This window comes from Ursus arctos, unplaced genomic scaffold (genome assembly GCF_023065955.2).
Source record: "Ursus arctos isolate Adak ecotype North America unplaced genomic scaffold, UrsArc2.0 scaffold_2, whole genome shotgun sequence".
In the NCBI taxonomy this organism is placed as follows: Eukaryota; Metazoa; Chordata; class Mammalia; order Carnivora; family Ursidae; genus Ursus; species Ursus arctos.
Genome location: NW_026622874.1, coordinates 7,577,336 through 7,599,882, shown reverse-complemented (window position 1 = coordinate 7,599,882; position 22,547 = coordinate 7,577,336). Strand labels below are relative to the sequence as shown.

General features: G+C 38.8%; 1 protein-coding gene across 1 annotated transcript in view; it reads left to right on the top strand.

The window, feature by feature from the left end:
* The window catches only part of DNAH14 (dynein axonemal heavy chain 14), a 321,838-nt gene that overhangs the window by 5,182 nt on the left and 294,109 nt on the right, over positions 1-22,547 (top strand). Inside the window, exon 2 of the mRNA XM_057315759.1 lies at positions 18,016-18,124. Within this exon, the coding sequence (XP_057171742.1) occupies positions 18,016-18,124 (109 nt within the window). The remainder of the gene's footprint in view (positions 1-18,015; positions 18,125-22,547) is intronic.

The window sequence follows — 22,547 nt, the reverse complement described above, 5'->3', positions numbered from 1 at the left end:
GGAGTGTTACTGTCTATAATTTTTTTGGTGCATGTACTTGTTCTTGTCTGTTTTGGGAGCCGTTGCTGTTTTACTTTTCAAGAAGTGGGTTCAGTAGTTTTCCTTTATTTCTGAAAGAGTTTGCATAGTATAAGGATTTTCTGTTATGTTTATATTTGATAAAGCTCACTTGTAAAACTCCTTAGGTCTGGTGTCTTTTACTTTTTTGGTGCAAAGGGGGGCCTTTTGAGTACCGTTTTTTTTTCCTCAGCTTTTAGTTTTATTGACCTTGATTATTCTTTTTCTGTTACAGTAAGTTCTCCTACTTTTAGCTTGTTTGTTCACATTCTGGCTTCTGTATTGAACACATCAATCTTTAAAATAGTAAATGCATTCAGTACTCTAATTTCTTTTTTTTTTTTTAAGATTTTATTTATTTATTTGACAGAGAGAGACAGCCAGTGAGAGAGGGAACAAAGCAGGGGGAGTGGGAGAGGAAGAAGCAGGCTCATAGCAGAGGAGCCTGATGTGGGGCTCAATCCCAGAACGCTGGGATCACGCCCTGAGGCGAAGGCAGATGCTTAACAACTGTGCTACCCAGGCACCCTCAGTACTCTAATTTCTAAGCTGTAAGAACGACTGTAGCTGCATCCACCAAGTTTGAATATGTGATTTTAAAAAATTTTTTATTTACTTATTTTAGACAGAGATAGCGGACTGAGATAGCAAGAGAGGGGAATAGAGGGAGAAGCAGGCTCCTTGCTGAGCAGGGATCATGACCTAAACAGCTGAGCCACCCAGGCATCCCTGAATGTGTGATATTTTAATTGTTCAGTGGTTCTAGAGAGTAATTTCCAGTTTTATTTTCTTTTTAATACATGGTTGATTTAGGAGTCCTATTTCAAGTTTACAAATATGGTACATTTTTAAAAGTGTATTTTTGTTGACTTACAATTTGCACTCTTGGAAAATGGGGTCTGCATAATAATTGATTCTTTGAAATTCGTGAAGTCTTTTGTTACTTAGGATGTGGTCAATTTTCATAAATATCTTGCGTGATTTGAGAAGTAAATTCTTTGTTTATTATGTCAATTCTTTATTAGTTCTTTATTAGGTCAAGCCTTTTCATGAGGGTCAAATAATCTATTTACTTGTTACGTTTTTGTTCACTTGATCCATATATCGAGATAGGTGTGTTAAAATATTTCACTATAACTGTTTTTGTGAAATGTCAGATTTTCTATAATTGTATCTGATTTTGCTTTATGTATTTTGAGGCAGTGTTAGGTATATAAAAGTTATAAGTTGTAGCTTCTTGATGGATTGTCCCTTCTAGTATTATGTTGAGACCTAATTTCTCCTTATTAAATGCTTTTCCCTTAAACTCTATTTTGTCTGGTAGAATATTGTTAACCAGTTTTCTTTTGGTTTGCATTGGCATGCTGTAGTGTTTTCTGTTCATTTATTTCTTTTTATTGTGGTAAATATGCAGGACATAAAATTCATCATTTTTATCATATTTAATCATGTACCAGTGTACATACAGTCCAGCAGCATTCATACTGTTATGTAACCATCACCAGCATCCATCTCCAGAATTTATCATCACCCCAAACTGAAATTCCATACCCATTAAACAGTAACTCCACATTACCCCTTTCTCCAGGTCCTGGTCATTTCTATTCTACCTTTTGTCTCTCTGAATATAGCTGTTGTAGGCACCTCATATAAATAGAAGCATACAATATTGGTTCTTTGTGTTTGGTCTGTTTCACTTAGTGTGATGTCTTCGGGGTTTATCCATGTTGTAGCATGTATCAGAAAATCTTTTTTTTCTTTTTTCTTTCTTTCTTTCTTTCTTTTTTCTTTTGGTGAGAACATTTACTTACTCTTCCTTTAGCAAATTTTAATTTTACAGTACAGTGTTATTAACTGTAGTCACTATGTTATACATTAGATCTGCAGACCTTATTCATTTATAGCTGAAAGTTTGTACCCATTTACTAATTTTTCCCTATTTCCCCAACCCTGTAGCCCTTGACAACTACTTTTCTACTTTGTTTCTTAGAGTTCAATTTTTTTTTTTTCAAATTCCGCATATAAATGGTACCATGCAGTATTTGTCTTTCTCTGTCTGGCTTATTTCACCTAGCAAAGTGCCCTCAAGTTACATTCATGTCCTCACAAACAAGATTTCCTTCTTTTTAATGGCTGAGTAATAGAACATTGTGTATATACAGCACATCATCTTTATCCATTCACCCACTGACACTTAGGTTGTTTTCGTATCTTGGTTGTTGAGAATAATGCTGCAGTGAACATGGAAGTGGAAATATCTCTTCAGGATTCTGTTTTCCTTTCCTTTGGGTATATTTCCAGAAGTGGGATTGCTGGATCATATGGTAGCTCTCTTTTCATTTTATGAGGAATCTCCATACTGTTTTCATAGTGGTTGTACCAGTGTACATTCCCGCCAACCGTGCAGGAGGGTTTGCATTTCTCCACGTTCTCGCCAACACTTGTTATTTCTTTTTTATAATGGCCATTCTAACAGGTGTGAGGTATTATCTCATGTTGGTTTTGATTTTCATTTTTTCTGATCCTGAGTGTGTTGAACACCTTGTCATGTATCTGCTGGCTGGCCATTTGTTTGTGTTTGGAAAATCAGCCTGTTTAAGTTGGATTGTTTGTTTCTTTGCTACTGAGCTGTGTGAGTTCTTTATATATTTTGGATGTTAACCTCTTACCAGATAGATGACTTGCAGATATTTTCTTCCATTCCATAGGTTGTTTTTTCATTGTGTTGGTGGTTTCCTTTGCTGTGAAAGAGCATTTTTATTTGATGTAGTACCACTTGTTTATTTTTGCTTTTATTACCTTTGCTTTTGGTGTCATATCTGAGAAAAATCATTGCTAAGACCAGTGTCAAGAAATTTATCCCCTATGTTCTCTTGTAGTAGTTTTATGGTTTCAGGTCTTAAATTTAAGTCTTGAATTCATCTTGAGTTAATTTTTGTGAGTTAATGTGATTCTGTACCCAATTCCAATGTGTGTGTGTGGGGGGGGGGGTTCCCTCATACCACCAAGCAATCCAATCGTCAGACACCTAGTGGTGTCCTACAATGCAGCTCACCTCTGACGCTGTTCATCTGGAGATCACATCAGATCTCAGAGGCTAAGGGCTCAGTCCTGTAACGTCGTACCCATCCTACCTCCCGTCCCCATTTCAGATTCCAGTCTCCAGCCCAGGTTATCACCTGTGCCTCTGCCTGACCAACTGTAGATGGGAGGCTCTAACGATCCCTCTCCTTGGGTTCTATCACTTTGCTAGAGTGGCTCACAGAAATATTTTACTTACTGCCAGTTTATTTTAAAAGGGTATAATTCAGAAACAGACAAGAGGCATAGGGCAGGGTATGGGGAGAAGGCACAGAGCTTCTTTCCCTTCAAGTGACCCACACTGTCTTGAATCTCCATGTGTTCATCAGCTCAGAAGCTCTCTGAAACTCATCCTTTTTTTTTTTTTAATTTTGTTTTGTTTTTCAGAAAGTGAGAGCACACGCACACACATGTGTGTGGCGTGGATGGGAGGGGAAGAGGGAGAGAGAGAATCCCAAGCAGGCTCCTTGCCCAGTGCAGAGCCTACCAAGGGGCGCAATCCCACAACCCTGAGATCATGACCTGATCCAAAATCAAGAGTCAGACACTTAACCAACTGAACCACCCAGGCACCCCTCCTTTTGGGCTTTTATGGAGGCTTCATTACATAGACATGGTTGATTAAATCACCGGCAGTTAATTCTACCTGCAGCTCCTCTCCTGTCCCCAGAGGTCAAGGTGGTGGAGCTGAAAGTTCCAACCCTCTAGCAGTCATATGGTTGGTTCTCTTGGCAACTAGCCTCCATCTTTAGGTGAAGTCCAAAAGTCACCCCATTAATGTAACAAAAGACACCTTTATCACTCACTTAGGATATTCTAGGAGTTTTAGGAACATTGTGCCAGGAATGAGGACAAAGAACAAATATATATTTATTGAAGAGCACAATATCACAAAGGTGTAAAATACTGATCTGGTTTCATTCTTTTGCATGTGGCTGTCCAGTTTTCCCAACCATTTGTTGAAGAGACTGCCCTTTCCCCCATTGTATATTCTTGCCTCCTTTGTCGTAAGTTAGTTGATCATGTATGTGTGGGTTTATCTCTGGGCTCTCTATTCTGTTCTGTTGGTCTGTGTATGTGTTTTTATGTTAATACCATACTGATCTGATTACTATAGCTTTGTAATAGCTTGAAGTCAGGAGGTGTGATGCTTCTAACTTGTTCGTTGTTTTTTTTCCTAAAGATTTTATTTATTTATGAGAGAGAGACGGAGAAACAGAGCACAAGCAGGTGGAGGGGCAGAGGGAGAGGGAGAAGCAGGCTCTCCACAGAGCAGGGAGCCCAACATGGGGCTCGATCCAGGACCCTGAGATCATGACCTAAGCCGAAGGCAGACGCTCAACTGACTGAGCCACCCGGGCACCGCTTCATTGTTCTTTCTCAAGACTGCTTTGGCTCTTTGGGTCCTTTTTGGTTCCATACTAATTTTAGGATTGTTTGTCCTATTTCTGTGAAAAATGCCATGGAAATTTTGACAGGGATAGTATTGAATCTGTAGATTGTTTGGGGTAGTATGGACATTTTAGTGATATTAATTCTTTCAATCCATAAGCACAAGATATCTTTTCATTTATTTGTCTTAAATTTCTTTCATCAATGTCTTAGAGTTTTCAGTGTTCAGATCTTTTACCTTAATGGTTAAATTTATTCCTAAGCATTTTATTTCTTTTAATACATTTGTAAATGGTATTGTTTTCTTAATTTCTCTGATAGTTTCTTGTTGGTATATGGAAGCACAACTGATTTTTATATATTGACTTTGTATTATGCAACTTGACTGAATTTGTTAATTCTAACAGAACTCATCGTTCCATCTTCAAAGCCAGCCAGCAACGGATTGTTGTGAGATAATAAGAAACATATGTACTATTCTCTGCTCCTCATTCCTGACACAGAGCTCCTGAAACCTTTATAAATCTCTAAGTGATGGGAGCACTAGGAACATCTTGTGTTCTTTTTTTTTTTTTTAAAGATTTTATTTATTTATTTGACAGAGATAGAGACAGCCAGCGAGAGAGGGAACACAAGCAGGGGGAGTGGGAGAGGAAGAAGCAGGCTCATAGCAGAGGAGCCTGATGTGGGGCTCGATCCCATAATGCCGGGATCACGCCCTGAGCTGAAGGCAGACGCTTAACCGCTGTGCCACCCAGGCGCCCCCAACATCTTGTGTTCTAATATTTGGTCCGATCCTGGTTCCTGACACAGGACTCCTAAATCCCTTGAAATTTGGGGGGCTGTGGGAGTTCCTGTTGTTGTTCTAATGAGGTTAATCTAGGTTGGCTCTTGGATGACTCCTGGATGGGGGCGAGAAAGACCTAGCCATGATTAGGAACTTGGAAATTTCAGCACCACCTTCCCATCCCCCATTCTCTAGAGAGGGAAGAGGGGCTAGAAGTGGAGTTACAACTACTTGGTCTTGTCTATGTGAGATAGCCTCCCTAAAAATTCTAATAGTATGGGGTTCAGAGAGCTTTCAGGTTGGTGAGCACATTCCCATGTGTCCTATCTCCACAGGGATGGAAGCTTCTGCCCTCAGGTGCAGATTTTGCCTTGTGTATCTCTTCATCGGGCTGTTCATTGTATCCTTTATCATGTGCTTTAATAACTGATAAGTGTATGTCAGCATTTACCTGAATTCTGTGAACTGTTCTAGCAAATCATTGACTTAAATGGGAAGTAGCTCATGAAAAACTTAATTTTTAGCCAAGTCAGACAGAAGTTGTGGGTCATCTGGGGACTTACTACTTGTGATTGGCATCTGAAGTGGGGAGCGATATGAAAATGTTGGGGTTCGGAGCAAACAGTTAAGAAAGAATTCTTGAGATGTCTTCGGTACAGAAAGATGGTTTTACTAAAGCACAGGGACAGGACCCATGGGCAGAAAGAGTTGCTCAGTGTTTGTGAGGAGTTCTGATTATATACTTTCAAGTTGGGAAGGGGTAGGGATGATGTAAGTCACTAAGGAGTTTGGAAGCAAGGTTTCCAGGACCTTGTGGGGCTAGCTGTTGTTAGGAAAAGGTCATTTATTACTGCCTAGTAAAACCCTACTCATGAGACCCTTCAGATGTACATCAGTGGGCCATGTGCTTGGAGGATGATTGCCAACGTGTATCTTGGGGGGAGGGGTCAAGACAAAGGAAGTTTCCAATGGAATTTTTATATGTTAAAGGAGACTTCCAGGATCCTGGAGGTCCAGCTAATGTTACCCTGAAGTATTAACATCAGGGCAGTTGAGTTCCCAGAGGAAGGTCACTCTGCCTGTCTGCAGGACTTATCAGTGGGCTGTAAGTCGTAAGGAAGTTTAATCTTTTTCTTTTGCCTTTGTTCTCCACATTAGGAAGCAGTCTCCTGGGACTGAGCTCTAAACCTGTGGGATCTGATGCTCTCTCCAGGTAGACAGTGTCAGACCAAGTTAAAACTGTAGCTGGAGTTGCAGAATTACTTGGTGTGGGAAAAACCCTACACATTTGGTGACCAGAAGTATGTGAGTGTGGCAAACGGTGTGAGAGTAAAAGAGATGCATAGAAGGAAGACTCCGTTTTTCTAATTCCACTCCACATCACTCTGATACTTTCTAATTTTTTAAATCATCTTGTCGAAAACTAAAAAAAAAACAACTGTTTGAGATTTTGATTGGAGTTATATTGCATGTAAAGACCAATTAAGAGACAATTGACATTTTAGTAAGTCTTTCTATTCATTAATATTTAGCTCTTTTGATCTTCTCTATTACATATTTGTTTTCTGTTTTTTACGTTTCTGCTCTCGGGTTTTTTTTCCTGAAAATTTTGTTTCCAGCTTTATTGAAGTATATTTGACAAAAATATTGTATATACCTGAGGTGTAGACTGTGATGATTTAACATACCTACTCATTGTGTAATGTTTATTGCAACTTAATTAACAAATCTATCATCTCTCAGCTATGTTCGTGTGTTTGTGTGTGTGTGTGTGTGTGTGTGTGGTGAGAAGCTTACACTCTTAGCAAATTTCAGGTGTCCGATACAGTATTACTAACCATAGTTACAGTGCTGTTGTTAAGCTTAAAGGTAAAAACTGCCAGTTATTTTACCAACAAAAGGTGGTTTTATTGGGGAATAAAAGCGAATTGCAGTCCAGAACAAACAAGCTATGGCAAAACCATAGGCAAGTCTGGGGAACAAGGAAAAGGTACACTTTTTAAAGGAGAAAAGCGGCAAGTTGGGAAACTTATGAACTAAGAGTCCATTGGAGTAAATTGGGAGTTCAAAGTGTGGTGGCTTCTCATTGGCTGAGCTGTCACATGGGGGGTTTGGAGGGGATGAGGAAAGTGTCTCTTCCTCCTGTTGGAGTAGTAGATTAGTGTCCACGTGCAAGGTCAAGTCCGGGTAAGGCCAAATCCATCTCTTCCTGTTGGGTCTACAATTAACTATGAGTGGTAGGACTGAGAGCTCCCAGGCTGAGAACTCCCCTGCCAAGAGCTCCCCTTGCGGAAACCTCCTGACTACATTTAGTGAGGTTTCCCTTACTGATGTTTGCAGTGTGTGTTAGATTTTCAGAACTTAATCATCTTATGACTGGAAAGCTTATACCCTTTGACCAGCATCTTCCCATCCCCTCCATCACTCATCCATCCTTTGACTTTCTTTCTATGAGTTCAGCTTTTTTTTTTCCAGATTCTACATATAAATGATAATGTACAATGTTTATCTCTGGTTTATTTCACTTAGCGTAATACCCTGCAGGTACATCTTATTGTTGCAGTGGCATAACGGCGTCATTTCTTATGTCTGAATAATATTTCGTTGGGTATTTGTATATACCACGTTTTCTTTATCCGTCCATCTGTTGACGGATACTTAAATTGTCTCCGTATCTAGGCTGTTGTGAATAATGCAGTGATCATGGGAGTGCAGATACCTCTTTGAGATACTGATTTCATTTCCTTTGGATATATGTCCAGAAGTGGGATCCCTGGGTCACGTGGTAGTTCTGGTTTGTTTTTCAGATTTTATTTATTTATTTGAGAGAGGGCGAGAGAGAGCACAGGCAAGGGGAGCGGCAGAGGAAGAAGCAGGCTCCCCGCCAAGCAGGGAGCCTGATGCGGGGCTCGATCCCAGGACCCCAGGATCACTACCTGAGCTGAAGGCAGACACTTAACCAGCTGAGCCACCCAGGCGCCCCATCTATTTTTAATTTTTTGAGGAACTTCCACAGTGGCTGCATCAATTTACATCACTAGTGGTGCACGAGGATTCCCTTTTCTGCATATTCTCACCCATATTTGTTACATCTTGCCTTTTTGATACTAACCATTCTGACAGGCGTGAGGTGATATCTCTTTGTGGTTTTGATTGGCATTTCCCTGATGATGAGTGATATTGAGGATCTTTCCATGTCTCTGGCCATCTGTCTATCTTCTTTGAAAAAAGGTCTGTTTAGGTCCCTTGCACATTTTTTCATCCAATTATTTGTGGATGTTTTTGCTATTGAGTTGTCTGAGTTTCTTACATATTTTGAGTATTAACTCCTTTTCACTTACATGGTTTACATGCTTTCGATCCCACGCTTTAGGCTGCCTTTCATTTTGTTGATTATTTCCTTTGCTGTTCAGGTTTTTAGTTTGATGTCCCACTGGTTTAATTTTGCTTTTATTACATGTGTTTTTGGTGTCATTTCTATAAAATCACTGCTGAGACCAATGTCAAGGAGTTTTCCCTTTATGTTTTCTTCTAGGAGTCTCACCATTTCAGATTTTAAATATAAGTCTTTAATTCATTTTGAGTTAATTTTTGTGTATAGTATAAGGAGTCTAGTTTCAGTCTTCTCCATTGGGATATCCAATTTTCTTAACACTATTTATTAAAGAAACTATCCTTTCCCCATTGTATGTTCTTGGTGTCCTTGTCAAAAATTAGTCGACTGTATATGTGTAGGTTTATTTCTGGACTCTCTGTTCCATTGGCTTATGTGTCTATTTTTCAAAAGATTTTATTTATTTATTAGAGAGAGAGGGAGAGAGCATGAGCTAGGGGAAGAGGCAGAGGGAGAAGCAGACTCCCCACTGAGCAGGGAGCCTGATGCGGGGCTCAATCCCAGGACTCTGCTGATGCTTCACTGACTGAGCCACCCAAGCGCCCCTTGTGTGTCTATTTTTATGCCAGCACCATACTGTTTTGATTACTATAGCTTTGTAATAGAACTTGAAGTCAGAAAGTGTGATGCCTCTTGCTTAATTTTTTTAAGAGTGCTTTTGCTATTTAGGGTGTTTTGTGGTTTCATTACAAATTTCAGGATATTTTTTTCTATTTTTGTCAAAAATGGCGTTGGAATTTGGTAAGGATAGCATTGGATCTATATTTGGTGTAGTTTTGGACATTTTCATTATATTAATAATTCCATTCCATGATCTTGGTAGATCATTCCATTTATTTGTGTTTTCTTCAGTTTCTGTCATCTGTCACATTGATTTGCTTATTTGAACCATCCTCTCATCCCAGGGATAAACCCCACTTTATCATGTTGTATCATCCTTTCACTGTGCTATTAATTTACTTTGTTAGTTTTTTGGCTGAGGGGCTTTGCCTCTGTATTCCTCAGGGTTATGGGCTGTAATTCTATTTTTTTGTAGTGTCCTTATCTAACTTTGGGATCTGGGTAATGTTGGCCTCATGAAATGACCCTGGAAGTGTTCTCTCTTCTTCTCCTTTTTTGGAAGTTTGAGAAGGATTGGCATTAGTTCTTTAAATGTTTGATAGGATTCACCAGTGAAGCCATCTGCTCCTGGGTGTTTTTTGTGGGGATGTTTTTAATTACTGCTTCAATTTCCTTACTTATTTGTTCAGATTTTCTGTTTCTTCTGGATTCAGTCTTGATAGGTTGTATGTTTCAAAGAATTTGTCCATTTTCAACTTGTTGGATTATCAAATTTATTAGGACATAAATGTTCTTAATAATCTCATATGATCCTTGATATTTCTGTGGTATCATTTGTAATGTCTTTTCTTTCACTTCCAATTTTATTTGAGTATTTTTTTTCTTACTTTACCTTACTATTGGTCACTTTGTTTATATTTTCAAGATCCAGCTCTTAGTTTGTATCTTTCCTATTGTTTTTCTGGTCTCTATTTAATTTACTTATGCTCTGATCTTTCTTATTTCCTTCCTTCTAACTTTGGGTTTTTTCTAGTTCTTTAAGGTATAAAGTTAGGTATTTATTTTAGGTCTCTTTTTTTTTCAAGTTAATTTTTATTGCTATAAACTTACTTTTTAGAACTACTTTTGCAGCATGCCATAGTTTTTGGTATGTTATATTTCCATTTTCAGTTGTTTCAAGATATTTTTGATTTTCCTTTTGATTTCTTCCTAGACCCATTGGTTGTTCAGGAATGTGTTGTTTAATTTCTACATTATTTGTGAACTTTTTAGGTTTCCTCCTGTTTTTTGATTTCTAGTTTCATAACATTGTGTTCAGGAAAAATACTGGATATGATTTAAAGTCTTCCTTAATTTCTTAAGACTTGTTTGTGGCCTAGCATATAATCTATCCCAGGGAATGTTCTGCATTCACTTGAGAAGAATGCATGCTCTGCTGCTGTTTGACGGCATGTTTTGCATATATCTGTTATGTCCATTTGGTCTAAAGTGTAGTTCAAATCAAATATTTCTTTGTTGATTTTCTTTGATGATTTATTCAAGTTAAAATTAGAGTATTGAAGGTCTCTGTAATTATTGCATTGCTATATATTTCTGCCTTCCGATCTGTTAATATTTGCTTAATATATTTAGCTCCTCTAATGTTGGGTGTATATATGTTTACTGTTGTTACATTCTCTTGATACAAAGTTACAGTTTTGAACTTAAAGTCTGTTTCATCCGATAAAACTTCCCCTAGTCTTTTCAGTTATTGCTTGCATGGAATATCTTCTTCCATCTCTTTTCTCTGAGCCTGTATGTGTTCTGAGAGCTGAATTGAGTCTTTTGTAGGCAGCGTATAGTTGGGCCTTTTTAAATCCAGTCAGCCACTCTGTCTTTTTATTGGAAAATTCAGTGTATTTACATGTAAATAACTGTTTACAGGTAAGGACTTACTATTGCCATCTTGTTAAATGTTTTCTGGCTCTTTTATAGTTCCTTTGTTACTTGCTACCTCCTTTGTCATCTTCCTTTGTGGTTTGATAATTCTCCAGAGTGGTATGCTTGGATTCTTTCCTTTTACCTTTTATGCATCTACTATAGGTTACCAAAGGCTTAGTAACATCCCTTATAGTTATGATAGTCTGTTTTAAGCTGAAAACAACTTAACTTCGATTGCATACAAAATACCCTTTTACTTCCCCCTCCCACATTTTATGGTTTTGATGTCACAGTTTATATCTTTTTATATTATGTATACTTTAATAAAGTATTTTAGTTATAGTTATTTTTAATACTTTTGTCTTTTAATCATTATACTAGAGTTAAGTAATTTATAGAACATTCTGGTATTATTCTGAGTTTGTCTATATTCTTATCTTTACTAGTAAGTTGTAAGTTTCGTACTTCCATATGTTTTCATATTACTAATTAGCAGCCTTGCATTTCAGCTTGAAGTTCCCTTTAGCATTTCTGGTAAGGCAGGTCTAATGGAGATGAATTCCTTCAGCTTGTGTTCATCTGAGAAAGTCTTTCTCCTTCATTTCTAGAGGACAGCTTTTCTGGGTAAAATATTGTTCATTGGCAGTTTTTTTCTTTCAGTACTTCGAGTATATCATCCCACTGTCTCCTGGTCTGCATGGTTTGTATTGAGAAACCCCCGATTGCCTTATGGGAGTTCCCTTTTACAAGTGGAGTTTCTTTTCTTCTGCTGCTTTCAGAATTCTCTCTTTGTCTTTGATTTTTGATAGTTTTAATATAGTGTGTCTTAGCCAAGTCCTCTTTGTGTTGAATCTGTACGGGGACTTATAGCTTCATGCTGGATGTCCCACCTTTCTCCCTCCCCATATATGGCAAATTTTCAGCCATTATTTTAAAAAGTTTTCTGCTCCTCTCTCTCTCTCTTCTCCTTGTGGGACTCCCACATCCTAATATTGTTTAACTTGATAGTATCCCACAATTTCCACAGGCTTTCTTTAATGTTTTTCATTCTTCTTCCTTTTTCTCTGGATAATTTCAAATGACCTGTCTTTGAGTTTGTAGTCTTTTTTTCTTCAGCCTGATCAATTCTGCTGTTGATGCTACTGCATTTTCTTTCCATTAATTGTATTCTTCAGCTACAGAATTTGTTTCGTTCCTTTTAATGATTTCTTTCTCTCTGTTGACCTTTCAGTTTGTTCTTATATTGGTTTCCTGATTTTGTTTAGTTGTCTGTGTTCTCGTGTAGCTTACTGAGCTTCCTTAAAACAATTATTTTGAATTCTTTGTCCAGCAATTCATATGTCTCCCATTTCTTTGAGGTCTGAGTGGAAAATTACTGTGTTCCTTTGGTGGCGTCATGTTTTCTTAATTTTTCGTGTTTCTGTGGCAGCTTTATATTGATGTCTGTGCATTTGATGGAGCCGTCATCTCTTCCAGCATTAGGGACTGATTTTGGTGGTTCCAGACCACCTGTGGGTGGGTGTGAGGGCACTGGCTTAGTGGAGTATGGCAGTTCTGGTTCTAGGGAAGACCCTGCAACATGGTTTCCATGTAGCTTCTTCAGTGAGGTCAATGTCGGCATAGATTTTAGGGGTTCTCAGTGGCCAAGCCTGCAAGTGTTGACAGTGGCAGAGGGGACTCTTAGGGTCTTTGCTAGTGAAGTCTGCTGGGGACTTCCTGGTCCTCCCTCCCTTCCAGTGCAGAGTGTTATGGTTGAGGGGATCCCTCTTGGCACAGGGTCTGGTCCTTGTAGTGGTGGTGACACTGGTGTCTGATACGTGGGCACTTCTGGAGTACCAGAAGCTCTGGGGTCTGAGGAGCTGGTTGTCCCCCAGCCGTGGTAGCTCCCGTGCCCACCATGTTGATGCCTGTAGAACAGCCATGGGCTTGGATTTGGAGCATGGGCATGTGCAGAACAGCCACAAAGATGGAGTCTGAGGTGTGCACACATGTGGAGCCCTTGGGACTCTGGAACCAAGGCATGTGTAGGGCTGGGGGGAGGTCGCTGTGCTGGTCCTGGGGCAGCACAGCAGCAGCTCCTTCTGGGGGGAGGGGCAGCAGAGTCTCCCTCCCTGGGTGTTCCACGGAAGTGGTACCGTTGCTTATGTCAGTAGCCAGTGCTCCTGGTGTCCTCTGTGGAGCAGCAGGGTGGGGTCCACATGACAGACACTATAGGATCCTCCACCGTGAGCGCTGTGTGGAGTCTGCGCTCTTGCGGGAGCTGCTGAGATCTTCAGTGGCAAAAGCTACCGGGGTCCTCTGCAGAACATGCCACTGGGGACTGTGATGGCAACTCCTGGGTGACTGATACTGACAGCCCACCTTCTTCTTTGTTCTTAGCCAGCCGTCCCAGCTCAGCCAGTCTCCCCAGGGATCCTTTCTCTATAGTTAATTCTCTTTTTCTTCTGCTGCATTGCTGTAGTTCTTAATTGGATTCTTGAGCCCTCCGAGGCTTATTTTTGTCCATAGATAGCTGTCTGTTTGTCCTTTTTTATGGGGGGGGGGAAGAGTGGTATCTCCTACTCCCATTACCTTGTTGATGTCCAGAGGCCTGCTCTCATCTTTATTTTTTTCTTTCTATTTTCTTTGGATTTATAAAGTTTTGCTTTTTCTAACTTCTTTAGATATCTTTCCTTTCTTCTGGTATAAGCATTTAAGGCTTTTATTTACCTGTAAGTACCTCTTTGGATGCATCTCACAAGTTTTAATATTTAATATCTTAGCATTTAGTTCTTAGTATTTTGAAATTTTCTTTATTCTTTGAACCATGAGTTATTTAGACAGGTGTTTCTTCATTTCTAGATTTATGGGATTTCACTTTTTATTGCTTTATTTCTAATCTGATTACAATGTGGTCATAGAATTTGGATTATATGGTGATAAAGTGTTTGAAGTTTGTTGGGACTTATGACCCTGTAGGTTTTTTAATTTTTAAACTGTGCCTTGTGCACTTAAAATACATGCATTCTCCACTTCTTGAGTTGTACACAGTGTATTTGTTAAGTCAAACTCTAAAATTAAGATTATTAAAAATCTGTATCATTACTGGTTTTGTTTGTGTTTTGTTTTGGTGGCAGGGGGGTTGGCCTAATTAACTAAAATGAATTTGTTATAATGTTCTATTATCTACTATATTTGTTTCTCTTTAAGGTTCTGCCAGTTTTTGAATTATGTATTTTGTGTTACATATTTTGCACTACATGTTTAGAAATTATGTTGTCAGGTGGAAGTTCAGAACTGTTTTCTTTTCCTGGTGAAATGAACTTTAATCATTACGTAGTGAACTTCTTTATGTCTAGTAACTCTTTCTGCTTTATTATCTATTTTTTCTGATAGAAACATGGCTATAATACCTTTATTTTGCCTAATAGTTGCCTGATACATCTTTTTACTGTCCTTCTCTTGCATCCTTTTTGTATCCTTTTGTTTTACAGATTTGTTTTTAAATAAGATATAATTGGATTTCCTCCCCAGGTTTTCTGTCTTTTTAGAAAATTTGGTGCATTTGTATTGAATAATTATTAGTATGTTTTGGTTTATTTCTGTCACCTTATTTTGTGGTTTACCGTAGAAGTTTTAAGATGTATGCTTAGCTTAGCAAAGTGTAAATTTAATTATTTTCCATCTTCGTCTAGAAAATACGAGAATCTTAAAACAATTTAATTTTAATAATCCTCCTCTTGACCACTATGCTGTTGTTTGTTGTGCACTTTAGTTCCTTCTTACTTTTAATCCCACAAGAAATAATTACTCTTTTGTGCAGTTAGTGTTTATTTAGCTTTACACGTATTCATTACTTCTGCTGATAATTTCTTGCATCTTAGACCTGTCATCTTAGGATCATAGTCCTTTTCGAAGTCCTTTACAGTACATTTTATGAGTGTCTGTTGATTTTATTTGCCTGAAATGTCTTTATTTTGCCTTCATTTTTGAAATACATTTTGCCAGGTATAGAATTCTAAGTCGACAGGTATTTTTCCGTAGCATGTTGGAGATGTTATACCATTGTTTTAGTTGTGTGCGTGCGTGCGCACGTTATCAAGAAGCCCATACTTCGTCTGTTTTTCTCTTTACTCTGTCTCTGGCTGCTGTTATGATCTCCTCTTTGCCTTTGGCCCTCTACAGTTCCACTGTGTTGGGGGGTGTGTGTGTACACGCGCATGTGTCCACTTACATGTTCATCCTGCTTAGAATTTGCAGGACTCTGTGGGGCTATAGATTGGTGTCCAAAAAACTCTCAGTCATTATATTCCCCTTTTTCTCTCTTCTTCCAGACTTTTGATGTGTATTATGTCAGATTTATCATTCTCTCCTGTCTACTGTTTAACCTTTCTTTTCATTTTTTGATCTCTATCCCTTTTTTGACAATTCGTTCAGATCTACCTGAATAAAAATCAGAGTACCGCTTGGGAAAGGGAAGGAGGGAATGAATATTATGTAGGCAACCTACTAAAGTCAACCACAACTGTCCTTTATTTTTTCTGATGTTTTAAATCCCTGTTTTGTGTAAATACATGGTTGTGTTTCACTTCTGATACTTGGGAAGGTTCATGCATCCTTTTAGTTCTTCTGGACTTACAACGTCGTGTATATCCCAACCTTTATTTTGTGATCTACGCACTTTACGTAGCATCTGTTGGCTCCACATTGTGAAATGAAGAAATTAAAACATCATGCATTTACATTTTATCTGATACCTCATACTCCCTAATGTTTATTGCATATGTTATAATTTTAGTTCTTTTTACGGGTACCTTTTACTTTTAAATAATATAGTTAAACTTCTGTTATTTTATTTATCACATTTAAGTAGTCTCTGTGGATGAGGAGCACTTCTGTTCCCTGTAGCTCATTTACCTCCTCTTCTCCCCTCTCGATTGTTTTAATACTTACACTTCTGCTCTGTACCAGGAGTCCTCCAGTTGTTCTGACCTACTTCTCCACTTAGATGAATTTAATGCTTTTCCTATTATTTTCTCTATTGCCATATTTTTGCCTTCATCGCTGTGAGGGTGGAATTTATTATCACGTACGTTTTACAAGAAGGGTTCCCGGATGATATATTTACTGAATTGTGCACGTGTGAAAATGTTTGTTAGCTTTATACTTACATGAAAACTTGGCTCTGAATAAACTTCCTAAGCCACTCCTTTCTCCTGAGGAAATATTCTGGCATTTGAATGTTGCTCTGGAGAAGTGTGAGGTTAACTTGATTTTTTCACTTGTCTGATAGGAAAAAAGAATAACTCATTTGATTTTTTATACTGTTTGATTAATAGATCAAACAACTTCTCTCTGTCTTTTTTTTTGGGGGGGGGGCTGTTTGGTGGCCGTGATGATAGCATGAAAATACAAGCTACTCCAGAGTTAAAGTAGATGTTGTAGTTAACATCTACTCTCCTGTTGGGTCTGGCAGATGGTGGCCTAGTGGTCACATCTGGTCTGCCACCTGTTTTTCTAGGTCTGCAAGCTAAGAATGGTTTTTATAAAGGAATAATGACAAGCAATTTGATGATAGATAACACTAACTTTGAACCCCAATATGAACATGTTACCCTTCTCAAAAGAATTCTGTGTTCTTCATTAATAGGAACATTTAAATAGGAATATTTTTAAAAATTCTATTTAACTACTTTCATATTGAATTTCATCAATAAAACATTTGCAGAAATTTGTTTTCTCTCACTTTATGAATAATGTGTAATATCTTTGATTTTTCCCTCTGGTCCATAAGCCTAAAATATTTACTCTTTGGCCTTTTTTTTAGAAGAATTCTGCTGACCTCTCCTCTGTTGTAAATCGAGAATGGGTTTGATTCAGGGATGCTTTTGAATGTAGTGAGACTGTCCCTTGGATCTGAACCTTGTCTGAAGTGTGGGCCCCAGAGTTGTAGCCTTCAGTTCCTGTCTGCGGTAAATGATCCTTCTGTGGCCATTCTTGGCACTCTTGGGATCTGATCGGGACCCTTTCTACACCCTGAGTCTCATCACCAGATAGACCAGTCCTGCGTTGATAGTGTAGTTGTTGGCTTCATTTCCGATGTGGAAATTTCTATCATTCCTATTCCATTAAGAACTCCTCTTGCCTCTGGCCTCTTTCATTCTGTCATATTTGATTTGTCTGGTGCTAATTCACTTGACAATTGAAGCTTTTCTGCCCTACACTGATTCTAGGCTGCATCTTGGCCTCTTTAGTCAGAGTATGCTGCCATGCCTGCACAGCGCATTTGCTTTGTTTGGAGGCTTTCGGGTCCTTGCTAGATTTCCCTCAGTAAGCAGAAAGAGAACACTGCTTTTTCATATTTCAAAACCCACTCCCTTTTGTTCTGTTCCGTCTGAAGAATGCTAGTAGTATATGGACATGGCCTTTTAGTACTTAGCGAACGGTGAAATGAGTTTAACAGCTTAGGCCACCAGGTCTGTTGACTTCCCTGTGTTCTTTCTGATGATTTTCCCTGAGGAGAGGATCTTAAAACTTAGCATTCTCTTCAGTGTGAAATTTAAGGTAAATTAGAATTGTATGTACATAAAGCCATCGTTGTAAGAAAGAAAACCTTGCCTTAGAGAGGGAGGTAAACAATACGGAGGCTGCCCTGAGAAGGATAACTAGCATAGTGAAGGGCCTGGAAATCACACTATACGGAGGAAACCTTTGAAGGTAATGGAAGATATTCATTTAAGCCCTGTGGGAAGTTGAGAACCATATGTGCAGTTTTGAAACCAATAGTCGTAACTGTGAAAACATCTTTTATATTTAAAAGGTAACATGAACATATTTTTTACAGCCTGTTACTTCAGAGTTCTGTTTAGAAAAAAAAACATCGAGAATATACCCATCGATTTGACAACAATAAATCAAGACATGGACAAGGAGAAAAGCAACACAAAAGCAAGGTAAAATAAGATACAATAAAATTAAAATTTCAACAACATATGTCTAGTGGTAAGCCATTCTGAGAGTGAGGGACGTACAGTGTCATGTGAGGAATGGATGAGGGTGCCGGAGTTTAGCAGACCTTAGGGAGGGGTTCCCGACAAGATAGGCAGATTAACACCGGCTCCTTCCCCACACCAGTCTTGGATATGCCAAAAAAGTGAGAAGGGAGTTGCTGGAAATGAGAAGTTAACCAACAGCTGAAAAAGCCCAGGATGGCCCCAGGTGGTTCGGTGTAGGCAGATGGAGCAGAGGTTAGAGAGATTCATGTGCTTGCTTCCTTTCTCGCATTCCTCTCAGTGGATCAGCGTCCACTCAGAAAGAAAATAATGAAGTGAGGAAGTGCTGGAAGAAACTGACTTCTATTTAAGCCTCATGGGTTGAACTCATGCTCTTACTGCTCTCCTTTCTGAAATCCCACCAAATGATCAAAAAGGTATAAACTCACAAAAGAAGGAGAGAGGAGACAAAAGCATGTGGGAGCTGCCAGTGTAATTTGGGAAGCTTGGGAACGGAAGGATAAGTAATTACTGATTTGCAGAGCAGACAGTGCAAACCTAAGGTGACAGGAGTGAAGCCCAGCAGCAGCTGCTTCATCTCCGCTGCCACCTCACCTCCCATCTGTAAGGATCCTCTCGAAGTGGCCAGTGGCAGGGAAGCAGTAACCTGAAAGTTTTTAGAAGCAGCAGTTAGAACACAGATCCCCTTCCTTAACCTCCCTCAGCCAAGAGAACGTTTCTTCCTTCATTCCAACAGAAGACATCCAGGATGCGGGGACACCAAACACAGTCGGGAGTACGTTATTGTACCCAAGTCGTAGGGAGCCTTAGTATTCTTCCTGTGCTGGACTTTGAGAAAGCTCACAGCCAAAATCTAAGCACATTATCTTCTGGATATATGGCCAGCTGACAGGAAAAATCTGTAGATAAGGCCAGTTGGGAAAAACTCAAGCATTATCCCGCAGTGAAATCTACCAGTGGACAGATTTCGCCAGTGCCTGAAGAGTGGTCTCATTGCTGTCTCAGTGATGATTCTTAAATACGAGCAGATGACCCGTGATCATTTGAGGAAAGTTTACAGCTTGACAGAAACTCAAATCACAGCCTGGAGAAAAGAGACCGTGAAGGGAGCAGAAAAGTTCAGTAACAACCAGCACAAGCCTATGTTGGGTTGTCAGGTGACCGAAGAAATAGCATTAAGAGAATAAAAAATAGGGAACATTTGGAGGAAAAAATAGCTTTTGGAAATTAAATATATAATAGCAGAAATGGAGATTGAGAGAACAGGTGAAAGATAAAGCCGAGGAAGTTCTCCAGAAGGAAGAAGGGAAAGGTAGAGATAGACAATAGGAGAGTAAAGATAAGAAGAAGGATACGGAGGAGACAAAAAGATGATTGAAATAAATTCCAAAAATGCCTGTAATCACAGTAAATGCAAGTGGGCTAGAGTTTTGTTTTTTGTTTTTGTTATTGTTTTTAATGTCAAACTGGGTTAAATCCGTGTGTGGAAACATTTTAGAAAGCAAAAGGGTACCAACAGATGAAAAGTAAAAAGATGCTTCCATATTCTCCTCTGGGTCATAGGGAAGAATTACAAGGCTTCACCATTGCAGACCATGAAACTTGTTTAGACAAATTCTCAAAACATCGCAGTAAATCACGTACTCCTAGATCACAGTGGACATCAGTTCTAAGAGCTTAACTAGAAAACCACTCTTCATTTGGAAATGAAACATGATGTCTGAAAAATAGACACTTTTCTGAAAGACCCCCCCCCCTCCCAAGAGGAAACGATGTAGAACTGAGTCTAGAAAAGCAAGAAAGAAGAGGGGAAGGAGTTGAACTTGCCGCCCTAGTCTTGTCTCAGTTACAAGTGGTGTGGTGTAGCCGATTCAGCTGTGCGGAGAGAAATTTATAGTCCTACAGCTTACACTAACAAACAAGATAGGCTGCAAAATTAATGAGGTAACAATCCATTCTAAGAAGTTAAGGGGAAAAGAGTTGAACAGACTAAACCAAGACAAAATCGAGGGAAGAAGATTAACAGTACCAGAAACTAACAGAATAGAAATCAAAGATAAAATCAGGAAAAGCAACAGCTGTCGATCAAATTGGCAGACCTTTGACAGAATGGACCATGAAAAAGAAAGTCACAAGTGCACAGTTAGGGTTGTAACATGGCACAGCTCTAGGAAACACCGCGTAGCATGTGTTCTCTTTATATACTGCCTCCCAAAACACAAACGCAGGGGGCGCTGAGCAGTGTCGGGTCGGGGCTCTGTAACCACTGCTAAGGAGGTGGGAAATGGGAGATGCGTCAGCGCAGAATGATCTGCAGTTAAAAAGATGAGAAGGTTAACTGTTTCATGGCAATTAGTCTGAAATGTAAACGTTTTAAGAAAAGTATGAACAAAATAGGCTCAATAAGTAATAGGCAGAGTGAACTTTTTAAAGTTTTTATTTGAATTCTAGTGTTAACATACAGCGTTATGGTAGTTTCAGGTTTCCAATATAGTGATTCAGCACCTCCGTAGGACACCCAGCACTCATCACAACAGGTGCACTCCTTAATCCCCATCACCTGCTTCACCCAACCCCCCCACCTCACTGAGTTAAGAGTCTGTTTCTTGATTTGCCTCTTTTTTTTTCTCCCCTCTGCTCATTTGATTTATTAAATTCCACATATAAGTGAAATCATATGGTATTTGTTTTTCTCTGACTGACTTAATTTTGCTTAGATAATACTCTCTAGTTCCATCCACGTCATTGCAAATGGCAGGATATCATTCCTTTTTATCCACTAAAATTGTCGAATTTATAGTTACGAATCATGACTGCCTCCCCAACCTCCCCTGCCCCCACAGACCACATATACTAGGCTCAAGCAGATTTCCAGAGTTTCTGAGTTTCTACCAGGTTTATGAGTTCTAGCAGAAATTTAAGAAACGGATAATTCCAATCTTATACAACTTCTTCCACAGAACAGAAAAAGAGAAAATAGTCCCTAAATCGCATGCATGCATGTGGGGGCGAGGGGCACAGGGAGGGAGAGAGAAAGAAACTTAAGCAGACTCTGTGCTAAGCTTGGAGCCCAGGTGGGGCTCGATCTTATGACCCTGAGAGCACAACCTGAGCCAAAACCAAGAGTTCAACGCCCAACACACCGTGCCACCCAGCGCCCCCATTTATACAGTCTTCTAAGTCAGTTTCATTCACAACCTTAGAAGCAGGAACCCTTAAATAAGATACTAACCTACAGGTTACAGTAGCATGTAAAAATGGATGCTACACCAAGATCAAATTGAGTAGCTTATCTCGAAAATGCAAGGTCAGTTCAACATTAGAAAGTGCATCAATACCAGTTATCATTAATAGATTAAAGGGAGAAAAGCATTTGATAAATGGATTATCTCTTAATGATAAAAACCCTTAGCAAACTACGTGATTAAGGGCACTTACCAAAAACCTGAAGCAAATATTTTTAATGGTCAAGTATTAAAAGTGTTCCTTTTAAATTGAGAAAAGTGACAAGGATATTTGCTGTTGCCACTTCTATGTGACATGCTATTAAAGGTCCTAAGATAATAAAACAAGAAAAAAGATGAAAAGAAATGAAAGCTGGAAGTTTTGAAAGAGGAGAAACAAACCATAATCATTTATAGATGATATGATGTCTAGTAAAAAAGTACGAAAGAATTCACAGAGTTTTATAATTAATAAGTGAATTTAATTTAGCAAGGGTGCTAGATTAAAATCAGTGTATGTAAGTGAATTTCATTCCTATAATCCAGCTATAGATTGAAAATTCAATTTTAATCATAACTATCATTTGTAATAGTAATGAAAAATCCAGTACCTAGGAAAAAGCATGTGTTTGACCTTTGTGGAGAAAATTACAAAATTTAATTAAGAATGCAACAGAATTTATATGGAAAAACAAAGGGCCAAGGATATGTAAGCACTCTTAAAAAAAGAAATTTGGAGGCATGAACCTATAGCTATGACAACTATAGCAATTAAAGCAGTGGGAAAGAAAAACAAGGATAGAGAAATAAAATAAAGAACCAGGGGTGGATAATTGTATATATTTGGAGTGATACAGACTTGGTGTTACAGGTCAGGGAAGGGAAGGATGGGAGTGTTCAGTAGTATGTCGTGACAATTGTGTGTCATTATGGGGTGGGAGTGGGGAGAATTGGATCTGCCCCTCACATCATACCCCAAACTCAGGATGAACTGTAAGACTTGTGGAAGGCAAAACTTTTAAAGTATTTGGAAAAAGTAAAAGAGTTTTCTCAAGATTAAAGACAGATTTCTTAAGAATAAACACAAATCATAGATGCAGAGATAGATAAATTAGGTTATATTAAAGTGAAGAACTTAC